Source organism: Accipiter gentilis, chromosome 4 (assembly GCF_929443795.1).
Source record: "Accipiter gentilis chromosome 4, bAccGen1.1, whole genome shotgun sequence".
NCBI classification, from domain to species: Eukaryota; Metazoa; Chordata; class Aves; order Accipitriformes; family Accipitridae; genus Astur; species Astur gentilis.
In genome coordinates, this window is record NC_064883.1 from 45915879 (window position 1) to 45938203 (window position 22325).

The 22325-nt window shown below is 43.6% G+C and overlaps 2 protein-coding genes across 12 annotated transcripts in view; one reads left to right on the forward strand and one right to left on the reverse strand.

The window, feature by feature from the left end:
• The first annotated feature begins 23 nt into the window (after nt 1-23).
• Nucleotides 24-8680, forward strand: JMJD4 (jumonji domain containing 4). 4 transcript variants are annotated; one of them, XM_049798874.1, is made up of 7 exons: nt 24-122; nt 701-1291; nt 1913-2078; nt 3200-3325; nt 4050-4317; nt 5038-5184; nt 6016-8680. In XM_049798874.1, exons 2-7 carry the CDS (start codon nt 1027-1029, stop codon nt 6325-6327), a joined length of 1284 nt encoding a protein of 427 aa, XP_049654831.1. In that variant the 5' UTR covers nt 24-122; nt 701-1026; the 3' UTR covers nt 6328-8680. The 4 variants fall into 4 exon arrangements, with proteins under 4 accessions (XP_049654831.1, XP_049654835.1, XP_049654832.1 ...); XM_049798875.1 differs by lacking the exon at nt 24-122 and adding an exon at nt 272-377; XM_049798876.1 differs by lacking the exon at nt 24-122 and adding an exon at nt 505-580.
• A 48-nt stretch (nt 8681-8728) lies between these two features.
• The window catches only part of ALS2CL (ALS2 C-terminal like), a 46402-nt gene continuing 32805 nt past the window's right edge, over nt 8729-22325 (reverse strand). For 7 of the 8 annotated variants that reach the window (XM_049798867.1, XM_049798865.1, XM_049798861.1 and 4 more), the window contains 12 exons: nt 21102-21179; nt 19472-19599; nt 18018-18191; nt 17388-17481; nt 16644-16801; nt 15102-15170; nt 14118-14291; nt 13211-13253; nt 12710-12771; nt 11489-11638; nt 10367-10463; nt 8729-10081 (listed from right to left, as the gene is read on the reverse strand). In XM_049798867.1, the coding sequence (XP_049654824.1) occupies nt 10010-10081; nt 10367-10463; nt 11489-11638; nt 12710-12771; nt 13211-13253; nt 14118-14291; nt 15102-15170; nt 16644-16801; nt 17388-17481; nt 18018-18191; nt 19472-19599; nt 21102-21179 (1299 nt within the window). In that variant the 3' untranslated portion in view covers nt 8729-10009. Of the gene's footprint in view, nt 10082-10366; nt 10464-11488; nt 11639-12709; nt 12772-13210; nt 13405-14117; nt 14292-15101; nt 15171-16643; nt 16802-17387; nt 17482-18017; nt 18192-19471; nt 19600-21101; nt 21180-22325 lie in introns of those variants that run through there. The other variant, XR_007505847.1, reaches the window with a different exon arrangement.

The window sequence follows — 22325 nt, forward strand, 5'->3', positions numbered from 1 at the left end:
CTCTCTCATTCCCCCCCCCGGGCGCCGCCATCTCAGCGCTGAGGTTCCGTGAGCGGTTGCGGGAGTCCGGACCCTCCGCCTCTGCCGCTCGCCCCGGGGTTCTCCCCCGCGGAGGGTAGGGGGTGAGTATCCCTCCTCCGCTGTCCTCTCCGTTTTTGCGGGCCGCGGATGCGCGGTCGGACCGGGAGTTCAATGCGGGGACGGTGTGTGCGACGTCCTGTGGTGTCCGGGTTCCTCCCCACCACCCCCCCACCCACCCCGGTGGAGCTCTGTGAGGGGGAAACCGCCTCATGGCGGCCCCGCTCTCCCCGCCCTGAGCAGCCCGGTCTCCCCTTCACCTCCCGTGTCTCCCCTCTCCTGAAGCCCATCCCTGCAGGGTATGTGGCCTCATTTGCCCTCGGGCCTCCTCCCTCCCGCTCTGTGCTCAGTCTCCCCCCGGCCTTCCCAGACACTTCCCTTTTATTCACCATTATCTACCGTCCTTTTTTATTATTTTTACCTGTAACTGCTCCCTGGCCCATAGAGAAAGGTCTGGGGAGGGTGGGGGGTACCAGAACTTATATCGTCTCCTGACAAAGGGGTGAGCCCCAGTACAATTTCCCAGGGCCCCAAATATTTAGGGATTTTCCTTCCCTCCACCCCTGCAGTTAATTCATTTAGCAGGGATATCCCACTTAAATGAATTTTTCTGCTCTTTTAGGAAGAAACCAGCCTCTGCTGGTCGTCCCCAGAGAGCGTGGTCGCCCTGGCAAGAAGGTGATGGAAAAGCAACATCTTCAACATCCATAGGGTGACTTTGTTGTCAGATATCCCACCAGCATTAAGCTTTATAAACTATGGAAGATCCTAATTAGCCCAATGTGGTGGGACGATCCTGCATGACTTCTTGTTTTACCTCTGGCTGTTTATATTTTCCTGTGAGTTTTCATGGATTTAGAGACTCAAGTCATGTTTTAAAGCAGGTTTTTTTGCCATAGCATCTGGTCAACGCTGTCTTGGCTAAGCCAGGAAGGGTATCCAGCCTGCATGGACAGGGCAACATTTGCCTGTTCCACTGCCTTTTTTCATGACTACAACAGTTCATCTCAGGGTGCGTTCTGCCTCCCAGGAGGACACGTTGACTTTATTGAAAAAGTAGAATCATTCACTTACTCAGACTTTTTCCGGGATTATTTGATTCCCAACCATCCCTGTATTTTCTCAGCTAAGTTCACTGAAGACTGGGGCAGCAGGAGAAATTGGGTTACTTGGGATGGAAAGCCTAACTTTGATCATCTGCTGCAGAAGTTTGGTAAGTCATGGCATTTTTAATACCTAATTAAAACATGTATGATAAATGACACAGCTTTTTTTAAATCTTAGGAATAGAACCACTGGACAAAACCAAGCAATTCTCCAGACCTTTTTCTAAGTTAATACTTTAATTTTCTATACTTATGCTTTTATGTTTTGCAGATTCCAATCTCTCATTTTTTTCCCACAATGAAATAAAATTAAAAGTGTTGTATAATTTAACCATACCAATTTATATACCTGTTTAACATTAACCAGAGGAGCAGCCTGCCATTTTCCCCAGGCAAGGGGAAGGTATTCTGCAGTTACAGTGAAATACCTCTTGATGCTGTAAAATATTAGTATATTTAACAGGAATCAATACCCCACTTCTAATGTAGTTTAAGAGAAGAATTCAGGTCACGTTAAATAAATAACTTCTGGTCTGAATCATGCTTGCCTAGAATTGCGGTGTTGGTAGTGAGAGCTGGGCTAGGGATTGTTGCTTTATGTGTTTGTACTGTATTTAGCATTATAGGGCCCAGATTTTAGAGGCTGCTGCAGTGGATAATGTTAAGGGAGTTCAGTTTCAGTATCAGTTATTCTGTCCCCACCTGGTCTCAAAGAGTTTGTATTTCAGGAGAGGCTGTAGTACCTGTTGCCAACTGTGATGTCAAGGAGTACAATTCTAACCCAAAGGAGGAGCTCCCCTTCAAGGAGTATATAAAGTACTGGAAAGAGTACATTAAAAATGACTACCGTTCATCCCGAGGGTGCCTTTATCTAAAGGACTGGCACCTGAGCAGGTAAGAGAACACCGTGGAAACCCTGTGTGCCATGTACAGCAAAGAACTGTTGTGGAGCCTTAATGCTCATCTTCTAATGCCCGAGCATTTACATGCCACCAGTGTTGTTTTTTAGCACCTGCCCACCAAAATATCAGTCTTACACTGAACTGTTCTTGGGGTACTTCACATGACAAGATCCTTAAACAGCTCATCGTTTCCTGAAGAGATGACATTCTTGAGCACTTTCCTTTTCATCTACATTTTAAATGACTGTATGTTATCCTTGTGGAAACTGTGTGCCTGGAACATTTGGCTTTTGTTTGACTGCTACAGTGCAAACCTTATTTCTTAAAATGAAGGGGAACATTTCTAATTATGTTATTCAGTGAGCATGTGTGAGTTATAATCCTTTATCATCCATTTTCTTTTCTGTTAACCTTCCCTCTCGTTAAAGTTCTCTTCACCCTGTTCTGGCTTTCCTTCTCCTCCAGCCTGCTGCTTGCGAGGTGGATGCATTGTCCATTCCCCATGTCTGTGTAGGACTTTTATGTCTTTTCATTCAAATCTCTTCTTCCTCAAGCGTATCTTGCTCTTAATCCAACTTTCTTGTGATCAGCTCTTGTTTTCATTTTTGAGTGCACCAGTGACTTGCAATAGAGGAAATTTGTCAGTCTCTGCCTCTCTGTTTGTCTGCTTTCCCAGACACCAGTTCTGTGGCTCGCTACAGAAAGTCTGCACATGCAGCCTAGGATGAGCAGCATAACCTGTGGGAGAAGGCCACACACTTGGCAAAATCCCACAGCCTGGCTTCCCTCGTAACCCTCACACCCCCAATATGTCATCCAGTTGGACAAGCAGTCTCACAAGAATGTGTTTATTAGGAACTGTCTTTGCAGTAATTAGAAGGAGTTTCCCAAATAGCAGTTAACCTTTACAGCTTTCCTGGGAGACAGAAAAACACTATTGTGTGCATTTTGCGTGCAACTCAGAGTTGTCATTGATATAGAGGAGATGGCAGCTAAGTATTAATGGCCTGCTAGAGACCTGATTGGTCTTGGCATCTGGGTTTTGGAACCTGAGGTAGAAGGAGCAACGTTGCATTTTTCTGAGACCCATTTCCAACATGTTATCTTTTTAAGAGCTTTCCCCGAGCAAGATGTGTATACAACCCCTGTGTATTTCTCATCTGACTGGCTGAATGAATACTGGGATGCTATAGCTGTGGATGATTACCGGTTTGTCTACATGGGACCTAAAGGTTCATGGTAAGGCAATGTGGTTTCTGTCATTCTTGCATACTCTTTTTTTAAGATTAATATTACAGGGGTTTATCACATCGTACTTCAGGATAGCATCATGCTGCAGAGGCAGTGTGGCCGTACTGTACAGTATATATATATCTGAACCCAGCCAGTCTTGTTTCTCAAGCAGCTCATTTGGTTCTGGATGTGAGCTGTCCTTATGCAGTCAGCTAAAGTGCTTTTGCATTTCAAAAAGCCCTGCATTGTGCACACAAAATCTGCAAAAATTGTCAGCTAGCTTATGTAATAAGGTTTTGGAGCAGAAACTCCCTGGAGATCATCAGCCACTTGTGATTTGCAGAGTCAACAGAAGCTGTGGAGGGGCGCTGATGAGTTGGTCAAATGTTTTGCAGGTGAAAATTTTAAATCCAGCATTGGTGATAAAGTTGCATTTACAGTATTCTCATCAGTTCATATCCCAGAATCTCCTGCCACTGAGCTGTTTGTGGGACAGATTCAAAACTAACTGATGGAGAAACACAGAGGATATAAAACACTGCAATACTATGTAGATATATTGGCCTCTTAATACATAAAACAATCAAAATTAAATTAAGAGAATGACAGTGTGGGATCAGGTTTGCATAGTAGAGGTTGATTCTGTGTGTATGTGTGATTCTCAGAGACTTTAAGTCTTCTTACAGCTTTTAGGCGTTGTCTTTACTTAAACCTCTGATTTGCCCCACAGGACTCCATTCCATGCTGATGTCTTCCGTTCCTATAGCTGGTCGGCCAATATATGCGGGAGAAAGAAATGGCTGTTATACCCCGCAGGACAGGAGGAGTATCTGAAAGACCGCCATGGCAACTTGCCCTTCGACGTGACTGCACCTAGTCTTCAGGACAGGAGCGTTTACCCTCGCTACAACCAAAGTCAACCCCCTGTTGAAATTGTGCAGGAAGCAGGGGAGATAGTCTTCATCCCCAGTGGATGGCATCATCAAGTTTACAATCTGGTAAGATAACTGATACCTTTTCATAACATGGAGAGATAATCAGGCAGCACGCTTGAATCAGATCAACCTTTTATTGCCGCAGCCTGTTGTGGATGCCAAAAGTCTAACTGGACTGCAAAAAAGTTTAGAGAGATTCACAGAGGAAAGGTCTATCAGTGGCTGCTCAAGATGATGGCTAAGAGGAAGCCTGAACTCATAAGCTCCTTGTGTCATTGACCACTGAAAGCTGGAAGAGTGTACACTTGAAGAAGCTGTCTGAACCCTCTTTTCTGATGCTTTTCCTCATTAGATGCTACTAGTCACTGAGAAATAGGATGCTAGGTGAGGTGGACTTATGGTGAAGTTGTTAATCTTGGTTTCTAACTGTAAATTGTAATTTAATAATGGAAAATGCTAACAAATTGGTCTTCATGATTACAAACCAAAATTAACAAACTTGTTCCTTTCTCCCCACCACCTTCTTCCACCTTTGTAGCCTTAAAAGTTATGCTCAGACAGAGGAACTAGAGACATTTGCCGATTTATAGAGTGAAACAAGCTTTTGTTGTCCAGGGACATTAGGAAGAGACAGCCTTTCAACATAGTGGTGGTAGTGGTGCCAAAGAAGCATTTCCCTTGCTAAGCAACATGATTTTACATTTTGTGGCATCAGTGATGTTACAGCTGTTTTCTCGCACTTTCTTACATAGAGCCTAGTAACCGTTTAAATTATTCCTTCAGGAGGATACTATTTCCATTAACCACAACTGGGTGAATGGCTGCAATGTGGCTATAATGTGGTGCTTCCTCCAGGATGAATTAGCAGCTGTCCAGCGGGAAATCAATGAATGGAAGGACCCTATGGATGATTGGCACCTACAATGCCAGGTATAACAGCATGATGCTGGCTGCCTGACTCTCTATTAGAGGATCATCTATTTCCAGGGTGCATTTCACCGCCTTGAGATTTCTGAGACACACAAGTCCTTACCCTCATACCTGGAATTCATACATGTTTCATATGGAAGTAGGAACTAGTGACAGCTTCATTTTGCAGGAAATCAAGTATTACTTTAGTAAGATAGGGAAAGGCTTGTGCCAGCGCATATTTGCTATGTCAACTTCTGTTCTTCAACTATCAAGGTTACTATTAGCAGCAAGATCAATCCTTTATGTAGTGTTTATGTTCCCCTTTAATTTATAAAATGCTTTTTCATGTAAACAGAAGAACTGATAAGACAAACCCCACACAGAAGAACTGGTTTGAAGACGATTCATGATAAAACAGTGAATCTGAAACAAGCAAAATTAAGGTGAAGGTGGCAGCAGGTTTCTGTGTCTGCACATCTGCAAAGTGATGCTTTCAGAACACATAACTATACCAAGCAGTTTTGTATGCTTCCAAAATCTTAAGTATGAAACAAATGTAAAGTTTATTTCTGGATGCTGTTACTGCTGCTAGATTGATATCCTTCAAAAATAGTTTCAAAGAACACAGCCATTTAGTACTTAGAAGAAACAAGACTGTTGCTTTTGGGGCTAGTGGCATTTCAAGTAAGGTAAAGAATTTTAGTGCCACTGGGGAATTACAGAAATATGCTTACACATGGTTACTAATTCCAGATAGTTACTAGCTTGATAAAATATGTTTTTGTATTTCGTACTGTAAATAAGAGAGTTGTTTCCATTTCAGTGCTAGTTTGTTTTTTTTTCCCCTAGTTGATCATGAAGTCTTGCACGGGTATAGACTACAAAGAGTTCTACAACTTCCTCAAAGTTATTGCAGAGAACAGGATTTCTGTCTTGGAAAACGGCCTCGATGATGAAGCTTCGGCAAAGAACACTCCAAAAGCAGCCATTTCCACCTTGGGCATGCTCCATGCAGTGTTTGATTTAAAGAGGACTGTGAAGGTGTTAACATCATTGAGTGCTAATGAAGATTTCAAGAAACTAGACCTGACGTCACTTTCTCCACCTCCGGAGGCATTGCTCCACCACTTGAAAGCAGCAATAGATACAGCACTACTCTAACTTCCTATTTATTCAGTTCTTTGTAAAATGAACCTTTTGCAACATGGGTGTAGAAGACTGACTCCTCCCTGTTTAATCACTGTTGCAGTTTAAGTACAAAGAGCCTTAATATAGAGTGGGGAGAGAGTACGTTCGTAAGAAGACTAAGTTGACAGCATTTGAGTATCTAGAGTAATTGGACAGGAAAAAAATCTCAGATAAAGGAAAAACCCAAATCATGTTAGTATTATATTATGACCCCTACTACTGAGTGCACATTCAGGGAAGGGGAATAGAAGTTCTCTGTGGACCAAGCTTAGTTCTGTCAGGGCTAAACACTGAGACTGCAGTGGTCTGCACCATATTCCCTCTGCTTCCGAGAGCACTGTACACACACAGCAAACCTGTACTGCAGGCTCCAGCAGTTAAGCTCTGCTTTGTCTGGTCACAGCTAAATTACTTTAAGACCTGTCCTGCTTCCAGGTGCAGCTCAGTTCAGTGTTTTTGTTTTGGTTTTGGGTTTTTTTTAGGTGACCCTAGTTAGTTGGCTTCTATTGAAGCCTGAGCTGGCTGAACAGCTGTAACCTGGATGTGGAAGAGCTGACTGTACTAGTGTCCTGTACAGTGGTATCTCTCTACAGCTGAAAGTCTCAGGTAGGGTCAGCTTTCATACTGCTCCAAGGCCTGCAGGATTTAATTTAACATACTAATCAGGAAGCTGGAGTCCTGATTGCAAATTAGTGCAGATAGCAAATCTGCCACTAATAATTTAAGCATGTGATCCACCCAAGCTCAAAAGGAGGAACTTGAATGTACTCTCGCATTTCTACACGCTATTTCAAGGCACAGTATTTTATCGAGCAGAGATTTGATTAATCAGGGAAGCTAGCAAGTACCCTCATATTATCTCCTAAAAAAGCCATGCTGTTAACACACCAAATAGCACTACTGCATGGTTATATAGCACAATTTGCAACCTGAATGCTCCCCTTGGGCTAAAAGAGTATTTCCAGTGAAGCATGCCTCTTTCTTGCTTTTACTGGTTGGTGAGAAAGCCTAGAAGCACAAATGGCTGCACACTGTTACCTTAGTTGCCCCTTTAGGGCTCACTTGAATTATAGCTCAAGAACTTCCTCAATTTTCAAGCAGATGACCAGTAAGAGCAACTAATAACCGTATGTTTAGAAAGTACAATAGACATCCTCAGCAGGCTGAAAAATCACACTGTTTTCTAGATAATCCTGTAGAGTTTGTATATGCATGCATTTTGCATGTCCTGTTTTCTAGTAGAAGTTCTGCATTTTGAGTAGGAAGCGGTACCTGAAATTAAAATCAATACCCAGAGTGTGGAAGAATGCAGTCTGGAGAAAACAGACCTCTCTTCTTTTTTTTCTTTTTTTTTTAACAGCTGTGACTACATCTCAGTGATTCAACCTTCTGGCAGGGTGTTTCTTTAGACTGGAAAACTGCCAGTTTTAAGCAACTCTGAAATTAAAAGTTCACAGCTGTTACTTATGTCTGTTTACATTCTCAAAGACAGGCAGCTGGAGCTTTCTTCCTTATATGAATAAGGTGAGATTTCATAGAGGTGAGAGGCAATGGTTTAAAGCTGACAATCAGTGTACTGGTAGGAAAGCATGGTTTTGGTCTTGTATTCCCCAGTCTCACTGCATGCTGTGCAACTGGTATTGGCACCAACCACTTTAAACACTGCAATTTTATAAAGCGTTTGCTTAGATGAACAGGACTTTTCATTTCATGTGTGAAACCAGCAAAAATACAAGTCTAGCTGTTACACCGAGAACCCAGTATCTCAATTTACCCAGGATAGGTTTAGACACTACTGTCCGGCAGACTACATCCTCATTTGGATGGATGGCATGAGTTTGCTGTGATGCAAAAATCCAGGCAGCAGTTCTTAGGGAAGAGACATAATTTCTGCAGTTAGTTGCTCTTCCCTGTGGAACAGAGTTAAGGGAGGAAGAAAATAGGCCAACATGGTAGGGAAGGTGGGTCTCAACTACTCACTCACTTTCTCTTCACCTGAGCTGTCTGCACAACAGCATCTTCAGCTCTGAAGATGTGCAACAGCCATCTTTCATAGGGCCTGCTAATGCTTAGTGTGATCAGTGTGAGACAAAGGGGTCAAAAATAGTACTTTAATTGCAGGAAATTATCTTAAAGTTTAAGCCATGTTCTCTTTACCGATTTGGCAGGGAACAGAAGCAAAAAAATTAGTTTTATTGACAGTCTTTCTTACAATTACATTAGGAAACTAATTTGTAGTTCAAATTCTCCATTCCCATGAATGATCAAGGCGGTAAGGGAGCCACTTATTTTCTACAGTTAAATAAAGGAAAGCAAATTTTCAAATGCCTGAAGACAGCAGCAAGATTGGAATAAAAATTACACAAGCCTGGAATCTTTTAAAAATTAAACAGCTTTATTTAAATACAAAGTTACTGTAAAACATACGTTAGGATACTCTCATACCAATATATTAACTGTTGTAATCAGTGTACTATTTATTAAAGCATAATACTTGTGATAAACAGGAGGAAACAGCCTGTAGAGTTTTGTTTTGTTTTCCTGAAGTCACAGACCTGGACAATTTAAAGACTGTAATTTAAACTGTAAAAAAAAAAAGCAGGTTAAAATCTAGTTCAAAAGAGCTTTTGCTCTAAATATGCAGCTCAGACATTACTATTTTTGTCTGATAGGAACAGGATACCAAATATCCATTTGCCTTTTATAAAGGCAGCATAAAACCCAGACCGATTCTAATCTGATTTGCACCCCACTGGTGTCAGTGGGTGATCTGTCAGCACAAAGCTGTGCACCTAGGAAAAAACAGTTGTTTTGCAGCTTTCTCAGTGCAGAAGGCCGGGTGGTTTTATGTTTTCTCTCCCCAGGATTCGAGACTTCTCACCCCAGGACAATGTATGTCCTTTTAGGCACACAGAAACTCCTGCAGAATTACAAAGCAGCACTAGCATGTTCAAGGTGCAAGTGTGATATCCCTGAGATTTAACAGGAGTCCGCAGAGTTTAAAGATACACTTGTAAGTATCATCATAAAACAAGGAAGTTAGTCAATAGCAGCTTTACAATGCAGTGGAGAGGTACTGAGTTTGGCATAGGTAAGAAGAGGAATGGAAAAACCTTCCTCTTAGGGATACAGGAAAAGCCACCTCGGTCCAGGAGCAGGTTGTTTAGGAGTATGGAGGCAGCCTCTCCTGTCCATGCCACATTTCTGCCAACCAGAAACAGTCCCACCAAAATAGTTCTTGTGGTTTCATTTGACCATAAAATAACCTCTTCTCCCTTCTGTTGGTTCCCCAGTGCAAAAGAAACACGGCATCTGAGAGAACAGTCAAACGAGGTTTCAAGGCAGATTGCTGTTTGCAGGAAAGTGAAATAAAACTGCAGGGTAAAAGAAACCTTGGCCACTCTCCACCACGAGATTCCCAAACACAAGCTGAGGTTGCATATTAAAGGCTTTTAGCCCACGGCATCCATATGTCTGTGCTTTACTATCACAGCTAGTCTATGAGAAAAGCCAGCAAGAAACCCTCATCTGATAAATAACCATTCTTCGGTTTTTTAAAGGCAGGCAGAACAGCAGTGACTTGATTGCTTCTTCATCCAACAGTGTTTGGTCAAGAAAGTGTGGCAGGGAGGAGGCTCCCGTCGGGTCCTCGGGCTCAGGAGCTGTGAGTAACATGGCAGTTCTCTCTTTGGTGGAGTCTTATCCTCCGTATGTGTTCGTAGCATGACTGGGCAAAGAACAGAGCAATACATTAAGGAGAAGTTTTGGAACTTTGGGCCAAAATCTGGTCTCTTGTATGCAAAGTGAAGCTATACTGCCCCCAAAGGCAGGATTAAATCTTCACTTTATAAATGAACAATAAGCATATTCTTTAGACTAGAAGGAAAATAACCTCCTGTGCTAGGCATATAAACAGCTCTCTAAAATTAATGAGAGTAAAGCACATCAGTATCTACTATTCAAGAAAGGCTACTGCAGCTTGCAACTGTCGCTGTTGAAAACATTTCCTTACCTCCAGTGCTGTCAACAGAAAGTCGTACAGTCCTCCTCGATTGGTGGGCTCCATCAAGTCTCTGATCAGATGGATTTCAGCTCCCAGGTGCTGTATTCTAGGAAAAAAAAGAAAGAAAAAAAAAGTCACAACTAGAACAAATCTGGCACTGGTGTTTGTGGGTGTGTGTTTGAAATCAGATTATGGAGAAGAGGCACAGATCGGGAAATCCATTGCTGATTCCTTGTGCATTACTTTGATCATCTGGAGGCTGGGTCCTTGAGGTATCCAGCGTGACTGGATCTCAGCGAAGATGCTCAATCATGAGAAAATTTAAACTCCTCTATTTTTCGCAGTCTTTCTTACTCCCCTCTCTCATCTACAGTTGAGAAAGCTGCCTAGCAAACAAACCTGTATCATCCAACATGACTGCAGGGATAAAAAAGGAAGAAGGAAAAAAAAAAGAAGCTTCTGGATTTCATGGCCCCAAGTTTAAACATTTCGCCCTTTTTTGGAAACCAAGCATATCCAGGAAGTCAGCCAAGGATTTTGACTCAAATTTGCCAAGAAAAAAAATGTACAGTTTCATTCTACTGGATGTAAGCAGGTTCCTGCAGTTACAGTGAAAGCACCACAGACAGAGCCTCTTTGGCAGAAATGTGTTACATTTACAGTCATTCCTACACAGGAAAAGTCTAATTACTAGATGGTGAGTGTTCAAGACCTTCCTAGTCTCCAAACTGAATCACAGTGCCCCATTGAGAACAGAAAATAGAAGATGTACAATATCTAGGCGATGCCTTGGAGACATCAACAATTGGCCTTCAAAGGCTTCGTGTTCCTTTCTTCTACAGTAACCCGAGATGCAGGTAGGACCACTTTTCCCATGACAACCCTGAATTATCCTCTCGGGTAAGAGATGGACACTCAGGAAGTCTCCAGCCACTTTATATCACGGCCAACACCACCACACCACGGCTGGCAGACAGTAGCACAGAGAAACCCAATACAGCTCAGGAAAAAGCATGTTAAAACACAGGCTCTGGTTTTTCATTTAAACTATGGCTGGGAAACATGCCTGTCCTTTCTCCGTTTGAGGTATCACACAGCAACGGGCTTGGGAAATGAAAAGCTTCCACTTACTTTGCTCGGGATACAACATACATCAGTAGGGGTAACAGGTCATCCATGGGGAGCTTGTAGTCTTTGTCTACCACCCGGGACACTGTGCTCTCTATCTCTTCATAGGTCTTCTGGAGGATCACCAGCTTTTCCCGGGGATCCACTGTAGTGCTGTCAGTATGAAAACAGCCATGTCAAAGATGCTTCCACTACACAGCTAAAGTGATAAAGCAGCAGAACTAAAAAAAAAATAAATAATCAGAGCAGACTGTCATGTTACAAAAAAAGTCCTTCAATCTTCTCAAATGGAGAAGAAGGCAACAAGGTTGTGCCAAGAGGCATCACCAGGGTGTAACATCATCCTTAAGTCTTCCCAAGTCCTGGGTATGACCTGCTCACCCTAGTGTCAGTCTTTCATTTTAGACAGGACTAACCTGAGTCACAGTCCCTCAAATAAAAACTAAAGAGCATGGGACGAATCACTTTGGGCAGTTCTATCAAGGGACTAATACAGTTGTCATATCTGTAAGGTTGGCTCTTCTGCCCCTAACGACGGCTGTAACATCTGGCAAAGGTCCACGTAGGCTGTGCTGCCTTCCCCAGAAGGGTAGTCACGTTGGCTTTCATAGGGAGGCTCCCACCAGGACTAGTGTACTTAGGGACCCGAGAGCTCCTGTCTGATGGATCCCACAACACTTCCCTGCTCCCCTTTAACTTCCTTCCCACTCGTCACTGCAGTACCATCCCCTAGGCTGGACTTCAAGCCAATAAATCAAGCTGAGCTTCTTAAATTGAGCTCTGCTTTGCTACACTAACATCTTCGGATGCCACACTGGATGTATAACCCTCGTGAACTCCATGTGTCCGGAGCAATGGGCTCTGTCATGACCAGGCAGTCACAGCCAGCCCCAATTTGCTATGCACACTGACATGAGTGAACTCCATTTCATCAAAGTCAGATTTTTTGTAGGAATATCTCCACAAAATTAAGGGGAGAGATTAGCCAGGGGAGGGTTGCATTTAAACCCAATTGATATTGTCTTGATATTTGGGGGGGGTGGGGGGAAGAATTCTATAGAAGTTACTTTTTCATTTAAACAGAAATAATAATGCAAACAACCTTTCTTTAAATAATCTCACAGGCTGACCCAGAAATGCTTTTGTAAACAGTTGTAAATTTTGGCATTTCCCAGAAACAGAAAATCCCTGGTTGTCAGTCGGAGGTTATGGACAGTGACTTACATCAGCTTCTGCAAACACTCTGTGGCAGACAGGAAACACTTGTCTTTGATAAGGGACTGCCTCTGGAGGGGAGACAAAGAAAGAGTTGTGTCTCTGTAAGAGCATCTCCCCGAGAGCCACCACATAGCTCCTCAGCACTGGACCCAAAATAAGCATGTTTGCTGCTGCCCATAAAAAAGGGCAAAATAAAGCTGTTATAGACAGTGCCACTCTGAACCCGCTTGGATGTCTACAGTGCCACTCTGAACACTGATGTCTTTGAAACACCATTGAGCAGAGCATTACAAAGCAATCCTATGCAGAGCTCATATTCCCATCCCTGGAAATTCACATGCAATAGCTACAGATCATGAGTAATCGACACGTCACGTAGCTCTGATTTCTGAGTACAGTCTGCCCTGTGGGTACGTAGGTGAAGCTCCATCATTAGCTAGCACCAACACACAGCCCCAGTGTCATCTCATGAACACACCAAAGCTAGCGCTTAGCGTTATTTCTTACCTGGTTGGTTGTCAAGGTGAGATCTTTCAGAGGCCAGAGGTGTCTGAAGGGAGATTACAGAGAAAATTTAGAAGGCAGATGTCCATGACTTAACTCCACCCTAAGTCAGTTTTGACTGTTTTTATCTCCTCGTTCAAGCTGATGCTAAAGTCTTGTAGGTGCATGAGGCTGAGTTTGCTCCTGTTGTTACACTGCTACAGCAAGAATTAAGAGCTTAGACTCATTAACCTGAGTGTAGGGTTCATTTTACTCACAGCTGCTCCTGTAATAATCAATGGAGAGTTTTGGCACTTTCAGATTCCATTCCTCTCCACCGAGTCTAGACTGAATCGAATTGCTAAATTGAGACTCTGGGTCTCCTGCTACCCTGCTTAAGTCCTTGAGCTGTGGATGATGCTGTGTTAGGAGAGCTCACATGCCTCTTAAGTCTGAGTCACTGGTCCTCACATATCATTTCCAGAGATGTATCTAGCTGCAGGAATGGATGAAGGGAACATCTGGCTCCACAGCCTTTCCCCAGTCTTGAGACTGTGTGCTTGCATAGTTACAGCAGATACCATTGGATGGACTATGGCCCTTTTATAGACTCTGTCTGACTGGTCCTGTGTTGGAGCAAAGCATTTCTTTGGTGAGCTAGAAAAGGAGATTTTTGCTACACAAAAATGAAAATTAGTGTAGATAATAGCAGCTTTCCACTAGTCAGTCTTGTCCTTCCAGACAGTATTGCAGGCACTCCACAACAGGAGTTGCTCTGGCAGCCTAGGGAAAAATTCAGTGCTACAGCCAACAATGCACCCACGAACGGGTTATAAGTCCTTTCCTCCTGCGCCATCAGAGCTTTCCCTGGCTGCCACCTTCCCAGCTGGTATCATGGGGTTGCATCCTGGGCTGCAAAACTGTCACTTACTTCTGCACATCCAGGAACTCTAGCAGCTTGATGTCAGGAAATAGACTTAGGTCCATGATCCCTTGGCAGTAGAGGTCATCTTCTCTTTCATGATAGAGCATGTAGAGCATGAAAAGCTCAGGGTAGAAGCAGGGCAAAATCAGCGGCAGGACCACATTGCATGCCTTCTGGTCACTATGGCAGAGAAAAGCAAAGCAGAGTCCTACAGCGATGCCTGGAACCTGGATATTACCAAGAGCCACACAACACAACAGAAGAAGCAGCTTCTGAGACTGCAAGGTGTTCTGCTGGTCCCCCCCCTCCTTCCTCCACCTTTGAGTTCAATGGCACCGTTGGACAGGAGTGACCTATATAACACTCTCCTGCGTGTGCCCACAAGCTGAAGATGCAAGTGCATCTTATGCCGTAGGACAGGACAGGGTACTGTTTCTCCACAAGATCTCCATACTCACTGGGAGAAACCTGGAGCACCAGAGACCTATCTCCAGCTGTTCTTCCTGAGCTGTTTCAGTACACCACTTGTTATTTCTTAAGGGACAAAGACCAAATAAATTCAGACAAAGCCCTTTTCCAGCTGCTTACCATTCCACCAACCTCTTGGCTACATTCGGCCCACTGGAGATGGCTGCAGATTACAGCAAAGAGAAATCCAGACCAGATGGGGACAGCTGAAGAAAGATGATGCTTCCTACTTCCAAAACGCCTAAACCTGGCTCTCCCTCAATTGTTCCTACCTTCTTATTCTAGGAACATCGTGTTTTCTACCTCCTCTGCCACACTTCCCACACTGTACTCCCTATTTCCGATTAGAAGTTGCTCTCATGCTTCAGGCAGAACTACGGAAAGCTTTACACTCAGAGAGAAGTGTGGGCAGTAAACCTGACTCAAATGGACAAATACAATCTGTTCAGCACTTAATATATTTTAGAAGACACCCCAGATGTCCAAGCAGCTTAAAATTAAACCACCAGTGGTGAGACATACCTTGTATCTCCATCCATACATTTTGCAGGCAGTTGGCCTTTCTGTTCCAGTGCCAGATGGAGCAAACCCCTAGAAGAGGAGCAGAACCAAGCTTTAGTTCCATCCCTCCTTTTTTTAAGGGTAATTTGTTATTCACAAGTGAGGAGCTCGGCTGTCCCAGCATCAAGTGGGGTATTACTAAAGCTTTCTGTAATCCTTGCATTTCAGTATTCAAGTTTCAGTATTTGAGGGCTTTCTCCCCTACCAGCAGAAGCCACCAGGAACGAGTGTTTCAAAATTCTCCATAGCTTCTGAAGAGTAGGGTGGTCACTCTGGAGATCCTAACTGTGGTCTGCACTGAGCACCATCTCCTTGTACTCCCACTCAAGGGACGTGAGGTTTCAGGATCTGTCATGCCAACCAATTCTCTAATCCATCTATAAACATTAGAGGAAGTTCATACTCTGGAAAAGTAGCTTGGGTTTGTCTTGGCATTGCCAAGCCAAAACGTCATCATCTTAAACGGGCATTAGGGAGAGGTTGCCTTTTTTTGGTGTAGAAATATCAGCCTAGGAAACTTAGCCAGGGGCACAGCAGAGCAAGGTGGGTCTCCCTCCCCGCACTGTATCCGAAAGGTCTTGAGACATGAAGCAAGCTTTCCAAGGTATGCACTGAGCCCAGAAGCACCTTTATGTGAACCAATGCTCAAGTTGTGAGCCCTGTTGTACTGGTCATGAACACAGCTCAGATGAACTGAATCAAATCTGACTTGTTCCCACCAGCTGTGCTGCTGTTCTCAGACTGCTCCGGGACAGACAGCCCCTCGTCCTAGAGCTGGCAGCCTTCCTCAAGCACACAAGGCTACACAGGTAACAACAGAGCTTTTATCCAACCACTCATTTTCAAGGCAATACCACCCTGAGTGCAGCTAGAGGCAGAGTTCCCCACCTCTGCCTACTATGGCATTTCTTGTATCTTCTCCTAAAAGATATTCAAACAGCAACAGGACCCCAATCATGCCTTTGATCCAGTCCCTAATGGTCCATGGGCACAACCACACAACTGAACCACCTCATTTTAGAGTCACTACCCACATCAGCCGAGCCTCAACAACGTGCTTAGACTGCCTTAACTCTTGTTGAGTTGAGGCATGTTAAGCTTAAGCTATTTTTCATTCATAGATATCGAACATCACTGTTGTGTGCTCTGATATACTTTGCTGTCCTTGTTACTTAGTGAGGTTTCTTGCTCATATTTCTGCTTATCTAGATGAAATCTTATTACGGGCAGCAGCTCACTGAGCTGCCATAACTCAGTGAGATTTAGTCACATTAAAGCTCCTGGGTCACGTACTGAGCAATGAGCGTAATAAAGATTTTCTAGGTCCATGTGACCTCAGTTATTGCATATAACTCTTTACCTAGCACCACTCAGAGGCAACTCTCCCAAGAAATATGCTGTGAAATAAAGCAGCCCTGTCACCTGGAAAAATGTTCCCAATGGTCTACTCCACAATCCCTCTATGCTCATACCCATTGGAAGGACTCGGTGTGCTTGACTTACTGGTAAAACTCCCATATTTTCTTGGCATAGTACTTGACTTCCTCTTGTGCCATAGTCAGCAAGTGTCTGTTGGCCCCAATCCCAGAATATGTTGCCTGAAAAGCTATTGCCAAGGCTTTCAGCAGCTTTCCCAGTGGGTGCAGGGAAGACTTCAATGCCTGTGTGAGAGAGGAAAATTAAATTTTACAAGTCAGCCCTTGCCATTAGTAGAGGGTAACACTGAAAGGCCACCCAATCTTCTCTTGTCAGTAAAGGAGAACAAGCCTAGAGGTAATCAGCTATAATTTTGGTTTATATTTGCTGCAACAAGCCAATTCTCCTCCCATTATCAGGCAGAAATGTGCTTAGTAGAATTGTTGTTCTGATGAGATTTGCTGTGATATTCAAGAGAGAGAGCAAAGGGTGCTTCAGGGAAAGGCTAATTGAGTGAAAAACAACCACTGAGAGTGCATGGAAGTTTATTAATAATTTCCAGCAGCTGGTTATTCCCTGACATAGTTTGGGAACCAAGAGTGAAGCTTTATAATCACTTCCTGGCCTGTATAGCTGTACACAAAATGAGTGTCCAAAAAGGACAAAGGCTAACCTTCTTCTTCACAAGCATAGGTATTCACACATAATGTAGAGAAAACTCTTGAAGTCACTGGCAATGTTATATGTGCTACCAGAAAGCAACAGAAAGTTGTTACGACCTTTGTCCGTGTCTTATGGACAGACATGGAGCATTATGGTTTTAAGCTTTACCTTCTCTAAATAAGTCTGTAGTGAATCCAGGCCCTGGTGCTGGACAAGATCTTCTAGAATATCTTCTATCTTCCAGGATACATCCTCAGTCCCCCTGAAAACATGAGAGGTGAGGAAGGAAAACCACACAGTGAAGCACTGGGATAAATCCCAAGTGGTATTGCAGGTAGATTCCAAAGGGGCAATAAGACTTTTAGAACAAATGAATTTTTCTACACTTTTCAATGGAATTGCCTTCGGCTCCCCTGACAACCAGCCTGGGTTGCATCCTGCACATGCTTGTCTGATCTATTTTAGGTATTCTCTTAAGGGGAGATGAGTTTGCTCTGCATCAGCTGATGATGTCAGCTAGGTTTCCCTCAAATACAAGAGGAGCCAGCAATGACCAGGTCATGTGCAGATGCTTACATTTACTCAAGTGAATTGCATCCAAATTTTCACTTATAAGAATCAGTTTCAACAGCACAACCTTAAATACAGGCTTGAAATTCATCCTCCTGTCTCATAAGCAGGAACAACTGGATAATCCTTGGGTTCATAACTTTAACACATGGCAGACCCTGATGTAAACCACTATCTCTCCACACAAATGGGCTCCTCTGTTGTGACGAGGGCACGTGATACTCATACCTTTGGCAGAAGAGGTACTCCTGAGATTTCCGCAGCTCCTTGCTCGTTTGTATGTGGAACCCCGTGAAAGACTCCTCCGTTTCTTCTTTGCAGCCAGAATGGATGAACTCCAGGAACTGGTCATAGATTCCCTTCCATCTCTTCTCCACTGGGAACTCCTCAAGGCCCAGCTGACTGCAAAACATAACAGGGCATTAGGCTTTTCTGCATCCCTCCTCAATTATTTCAGACTTCACCTTCAAATATGGAAGGTTCTCCAGATTCAGATATTAACACAAGAACTATGGGAGCAGAGAAGGATGGCAGTGCCTAACTGGTAATTCGACGAAAAGCAACTCAAGTCTATTGTCCTGGCAACAAGGTACTTTGGGTGAAGAAAAATTCCTGGTCCGTGGAACGTCAATAATCTGAATCTTTGCTGGTGAATTGATCACAGGCGGTCTGCTCCACTTATGGATGTTTCTAAATATAGACTATTTATTTCAACTGAAAGCCTGCAGAAAAGACTGAGAGCAAGAAGGCAGTTGAGCAACCACCACCAGTAGCTACTGCTGCCTGAAAAGCACAGGAAACGGGAGCTGTTTCTGCAACATAGATATTCTGATCAACTGGAAATGTTTTGAAGAGGTAAGAAGAGGAAATTGAACTGGATTTTGCAAGAGGAATTCCCCTCAGTGGACAGGTAGCTGTCTTTTCCACTGGGACTCCCTCATTTGGGTTAACCTGGCTGAACCCAGGCCCTCCAGCCTGGCAACCAGAGCATCCCTTTGCAGGGATTCAGCCCCAAAGATAAGAGTCTACACCAAAGGATGTGGCCTGATAGCTTCAGCTCAGTTACTCCTGCCCTGCATTCACACCGTTGCCTGCCAAAGCAGCATCAGCGCCCCGTGAAGCTCTGATCCTGGCTCCCCAGCCTTCCTCCACACAGAGCAGCACCCAGTTCAGGCTCTTCAGAGCTTCACATGCCGTGCTTCACTTCGTGATTTTTGGTAGCTTTCCCACCTCTACAATATCAGCCGGTAATATTCATGTAGTAGCACAGAGGAAAAGAAAAGGAGCAAGTGATGCATTTTAGCAGTCCAGCTTTGCCATTGTAGCTTCAGACCCATCTGTGTGTATACGCAGAAATGTGTGTGTGTGTGTGCACACACATGCACAAATCGCTGAAAATGTTAAGCCTCCAAAACTCGCTCCAGTCTGAGGATGGGAGTATCTCTGGGTGGATGCTGGCAGGAGGGGAGCGGAACATCTGTTTTCTGCTTCCTATGTGGCATTAACATTAAATGACAAATTTTGCTCTCCTTTTCCCCTTCTTTCCTTGCATATAAACCAGTTTTTAAGATCAACTTGTTCAGGCAAGGACTGCCTTGATCCCTGTAGTGATTGATCCCATACTCCCCTAGGTAGGGTCAAAATACAAGCCATGACCCGCGAGGTCAGCTCTTATTGCTCACGCTTTGGTTATCCTGTCATCCAGCTGCTCGTTTGATGTGTTCAAGGTGCCGTGCATCTGAAGACCTTGGCCCGATTTGTTAGTAAAGGTTCCCTCCAAAATGAAGCCATTGGCAAATGACAGCTTTCCCTGCAATGGAGAAATAAAGGGTTATTCTGCCAAGATCTCATTAGAGAGAGGAAACAAGCTGGACCGAGATCTCAAATTCTCTTTTCAACAGAGCCAGCTCCTGAAACAGCGACTAAGAACATCTTCCAGCATGGAGGTGCACATTTTCAGCATCCAAAGCAATAGAGTCATTAAGGTGACAGTCACTGGAGAAAACATGTCCTTGCTACTGAATGACACACATAGGATTCTGGAGGGGAAAGACCGCCACAACCGCAGAGGAAAACATTTGCATTATGCTTTACAAATACCCAATATCCTCTCCGAGTTATAAAATTGTCTGGCTTAAATTTGACAACAGTTTTTTCTAACCTAGAGTGAACACATGAAACTTCAATTTCTCCTCTGTTTTTCCTCTGCTTGTTAAAACCACAAGCAAGTTTGGCCTCTCAGGTAAGGAGAATCACATGGTATTCACCACGAATGCTTTCAAGATGTTTGCTGCTACCAAGAAAAACCTTAAAGTCTCTGTGGCAAATAAAGACATGCAGTAGCTTGACTCAAACTTAAAAGTTTTAATTAAATCAAATCGAAAGCCAAACAATATCATAACTAGTCTGGCTTTGAATACCAGCCTGAAATCCTCATTGCTAATAGCAGGAGGCACTCCATCCTTAGATAAAGAACAGATTTTTCTGGACTAACCACTAAAACTAAACATTAATTTTGGAGGAAGCAGTATCTAAGCACTATAATCAGTCTCTGCAAAAATCCACCCCGACTCTTCTGGCTGAAGAAGATGATAACAAACTCTTCCTCCCATGACAAGTCAGTAAATGACGGGGCTCATTTGCAGTCATTACCAAGTGTCTATTTTGACATCCACTCAGTCTGATATAATCGCAGACTTCCTGTCAGACTCATCACAGATTTCTGTAACAAGCCGGAGGACTAGTTTTCCCCGCAACAGGGCACTTTATGAGCACTTTGAGCAGATATTTCTGTTAAAGATCAACCGCAAAATGTCGAACGTGTCAGTGCAGCGTCCAGATTGCAAAATTAAGCTTCCAAGATCCCTCAGCTGTGTTAACACTGGGTTACGTTAGCGTAGTGCTGGTACTGTAACTCCGTTTGGTTTATACATCATTTCCTGTGTTCCCAACCACTACAAAGGCTAAAACATTTGTTCTAAGAATACAAAAGCATCCCAACTGCAGCTGCAAAGCACAGCCAAAAATGGCCCACAACGGCCAAAAACTCTAAAACCCACAATATAAACAAAACCGTAAAAACCAAAACAATGCACAAAGCCCCCAGCTACTCGAAGTCTCTCAGCTGCAGCCTTCCTTCTGTGAATGAGACTGATAATAGAAAAAAAAATAAATCCAAAAACCAGGAAAATGTTATTTTCTGGGGAACTGGGGAAAATGGAGCGGGAGGGTATGAACTTTGAAGATTAATCCACCGTCCCCTTTGGAAAGCAAGCAACTGTATAGAAAGGCTAAGATGAAGGAAGTGCTCACCTTTCCAACGAATGTTAGATCTTCTGTGAAGTTCCCTTCGTAGACTGAGTCATCTTCCAAGAGCAGAATCCCAGAACCCTTCATTTAAAAGAAGAAGTAGTGAATGCATGACATAAACTTCCTATCTGCTCAAATTCATCTAGAAACAGCTACTGGCTTGGACTATTCATGGGCTGCAGATTCCGAGAACCCTTTTGAAAGCCCAACATATCATTGCAATGCTTAAGAGAGAAGCAAGGACATGCTCTAGAGATAACCCATTAGGCATCACTGCACAGAGAAGTCCTGCATAGTCAGGAGGTTTTAAACAACAGTACTATTGCATTCATTTCCCTAGAAGAAGGAAAAAAAAAAAATAAAAGGCAGGCTCCTGTTCTAAGAAAGGTTGCCAAAAATTGCCATAGGGGTCAAACTTCTGGTCCTCCCAATCCTATGACCTTTAGGTGATTGTAGCCAATTGTGTCATTCTTTGCAAGATGATTAAGTGAAAAGAGGAAGGCAGTTGCTATGTAGAATTAGCTTTGTCCCTTGCTGTGCAGTCAACGGGGCTTTAATGAGCAGCTCCTAAGCATTCATTAAATAACTCATTCCATTACCTCCCAACTCCCACGGCTGCTTACAGTAGCACGGATTTCAGAGAAGGAACACCAAGATGCAGAACAGATACAAGATAATTTATACCAATGGGGAAAGATTCTTCTTGTTGGGGCTTAGCCCACGCTTTGGGCCTGAAGGTTTATATGTACCCGTACCAGCCAGAAAATGTGGTCACTTTTAGAGCTGTAACACATTTTCCGCTGGAATGGTTTTCTTGATGGAAAGTGCCCTTTCTGGCAAAAATAAAAGGTTTCCAAGGGAAGCTTCTTGGCCATACCAATTTTCCACTAGGAAAACCGAAGCGACTGCTCCCCACCCGGAAGCCTTGTGAAGCTAAAGGAGCCTTTGGCAGCTGGCAAACCAAAAGACAGCTTTATTTTGGTTCCCTGCAGATGGAGAATTTATGGAAAGCCCTTCCGACAAAGTTTCCATGCTAAACATTTTGTCCTAATTTGGTGAGTGGGGAAGGGGTTGTTTGTTTTTTTAAGCGCGTATTTTTCATGAGAAGAAACGCTTTTATTTCCAAGCCAGCTCTAGCGATGCCAATTCCTTTTGCTTTCCCCACCAACTTCTAAACTTTCAATGAACCGGACAGCCAACTTGTCATAGGTAAGCTCACATTGGAAA

Coding starts and splice junctions, on each gene's coding strand:
- JMJD4 (XM_049798874.1), top strand. CDS start 1,027: ATGGACAGGGCAACATTTGCCTGTTCCACTGCCTTTTTTCATGACTAC. Junction 3,326..4,049: donor ATGGGACCTAAAGGTTCATG/GTAAGGCAATGT, acceptor TTTGCCCCACAG/GACTCCATTCCATGCTGATG. Junction 5,185..6,015: donor ATTGGCACCTACAATGCCAG/GTATAACAGCAT, acceptor TTTTTCCCCTAG/TTGATCATGAAGTCTTGCAC.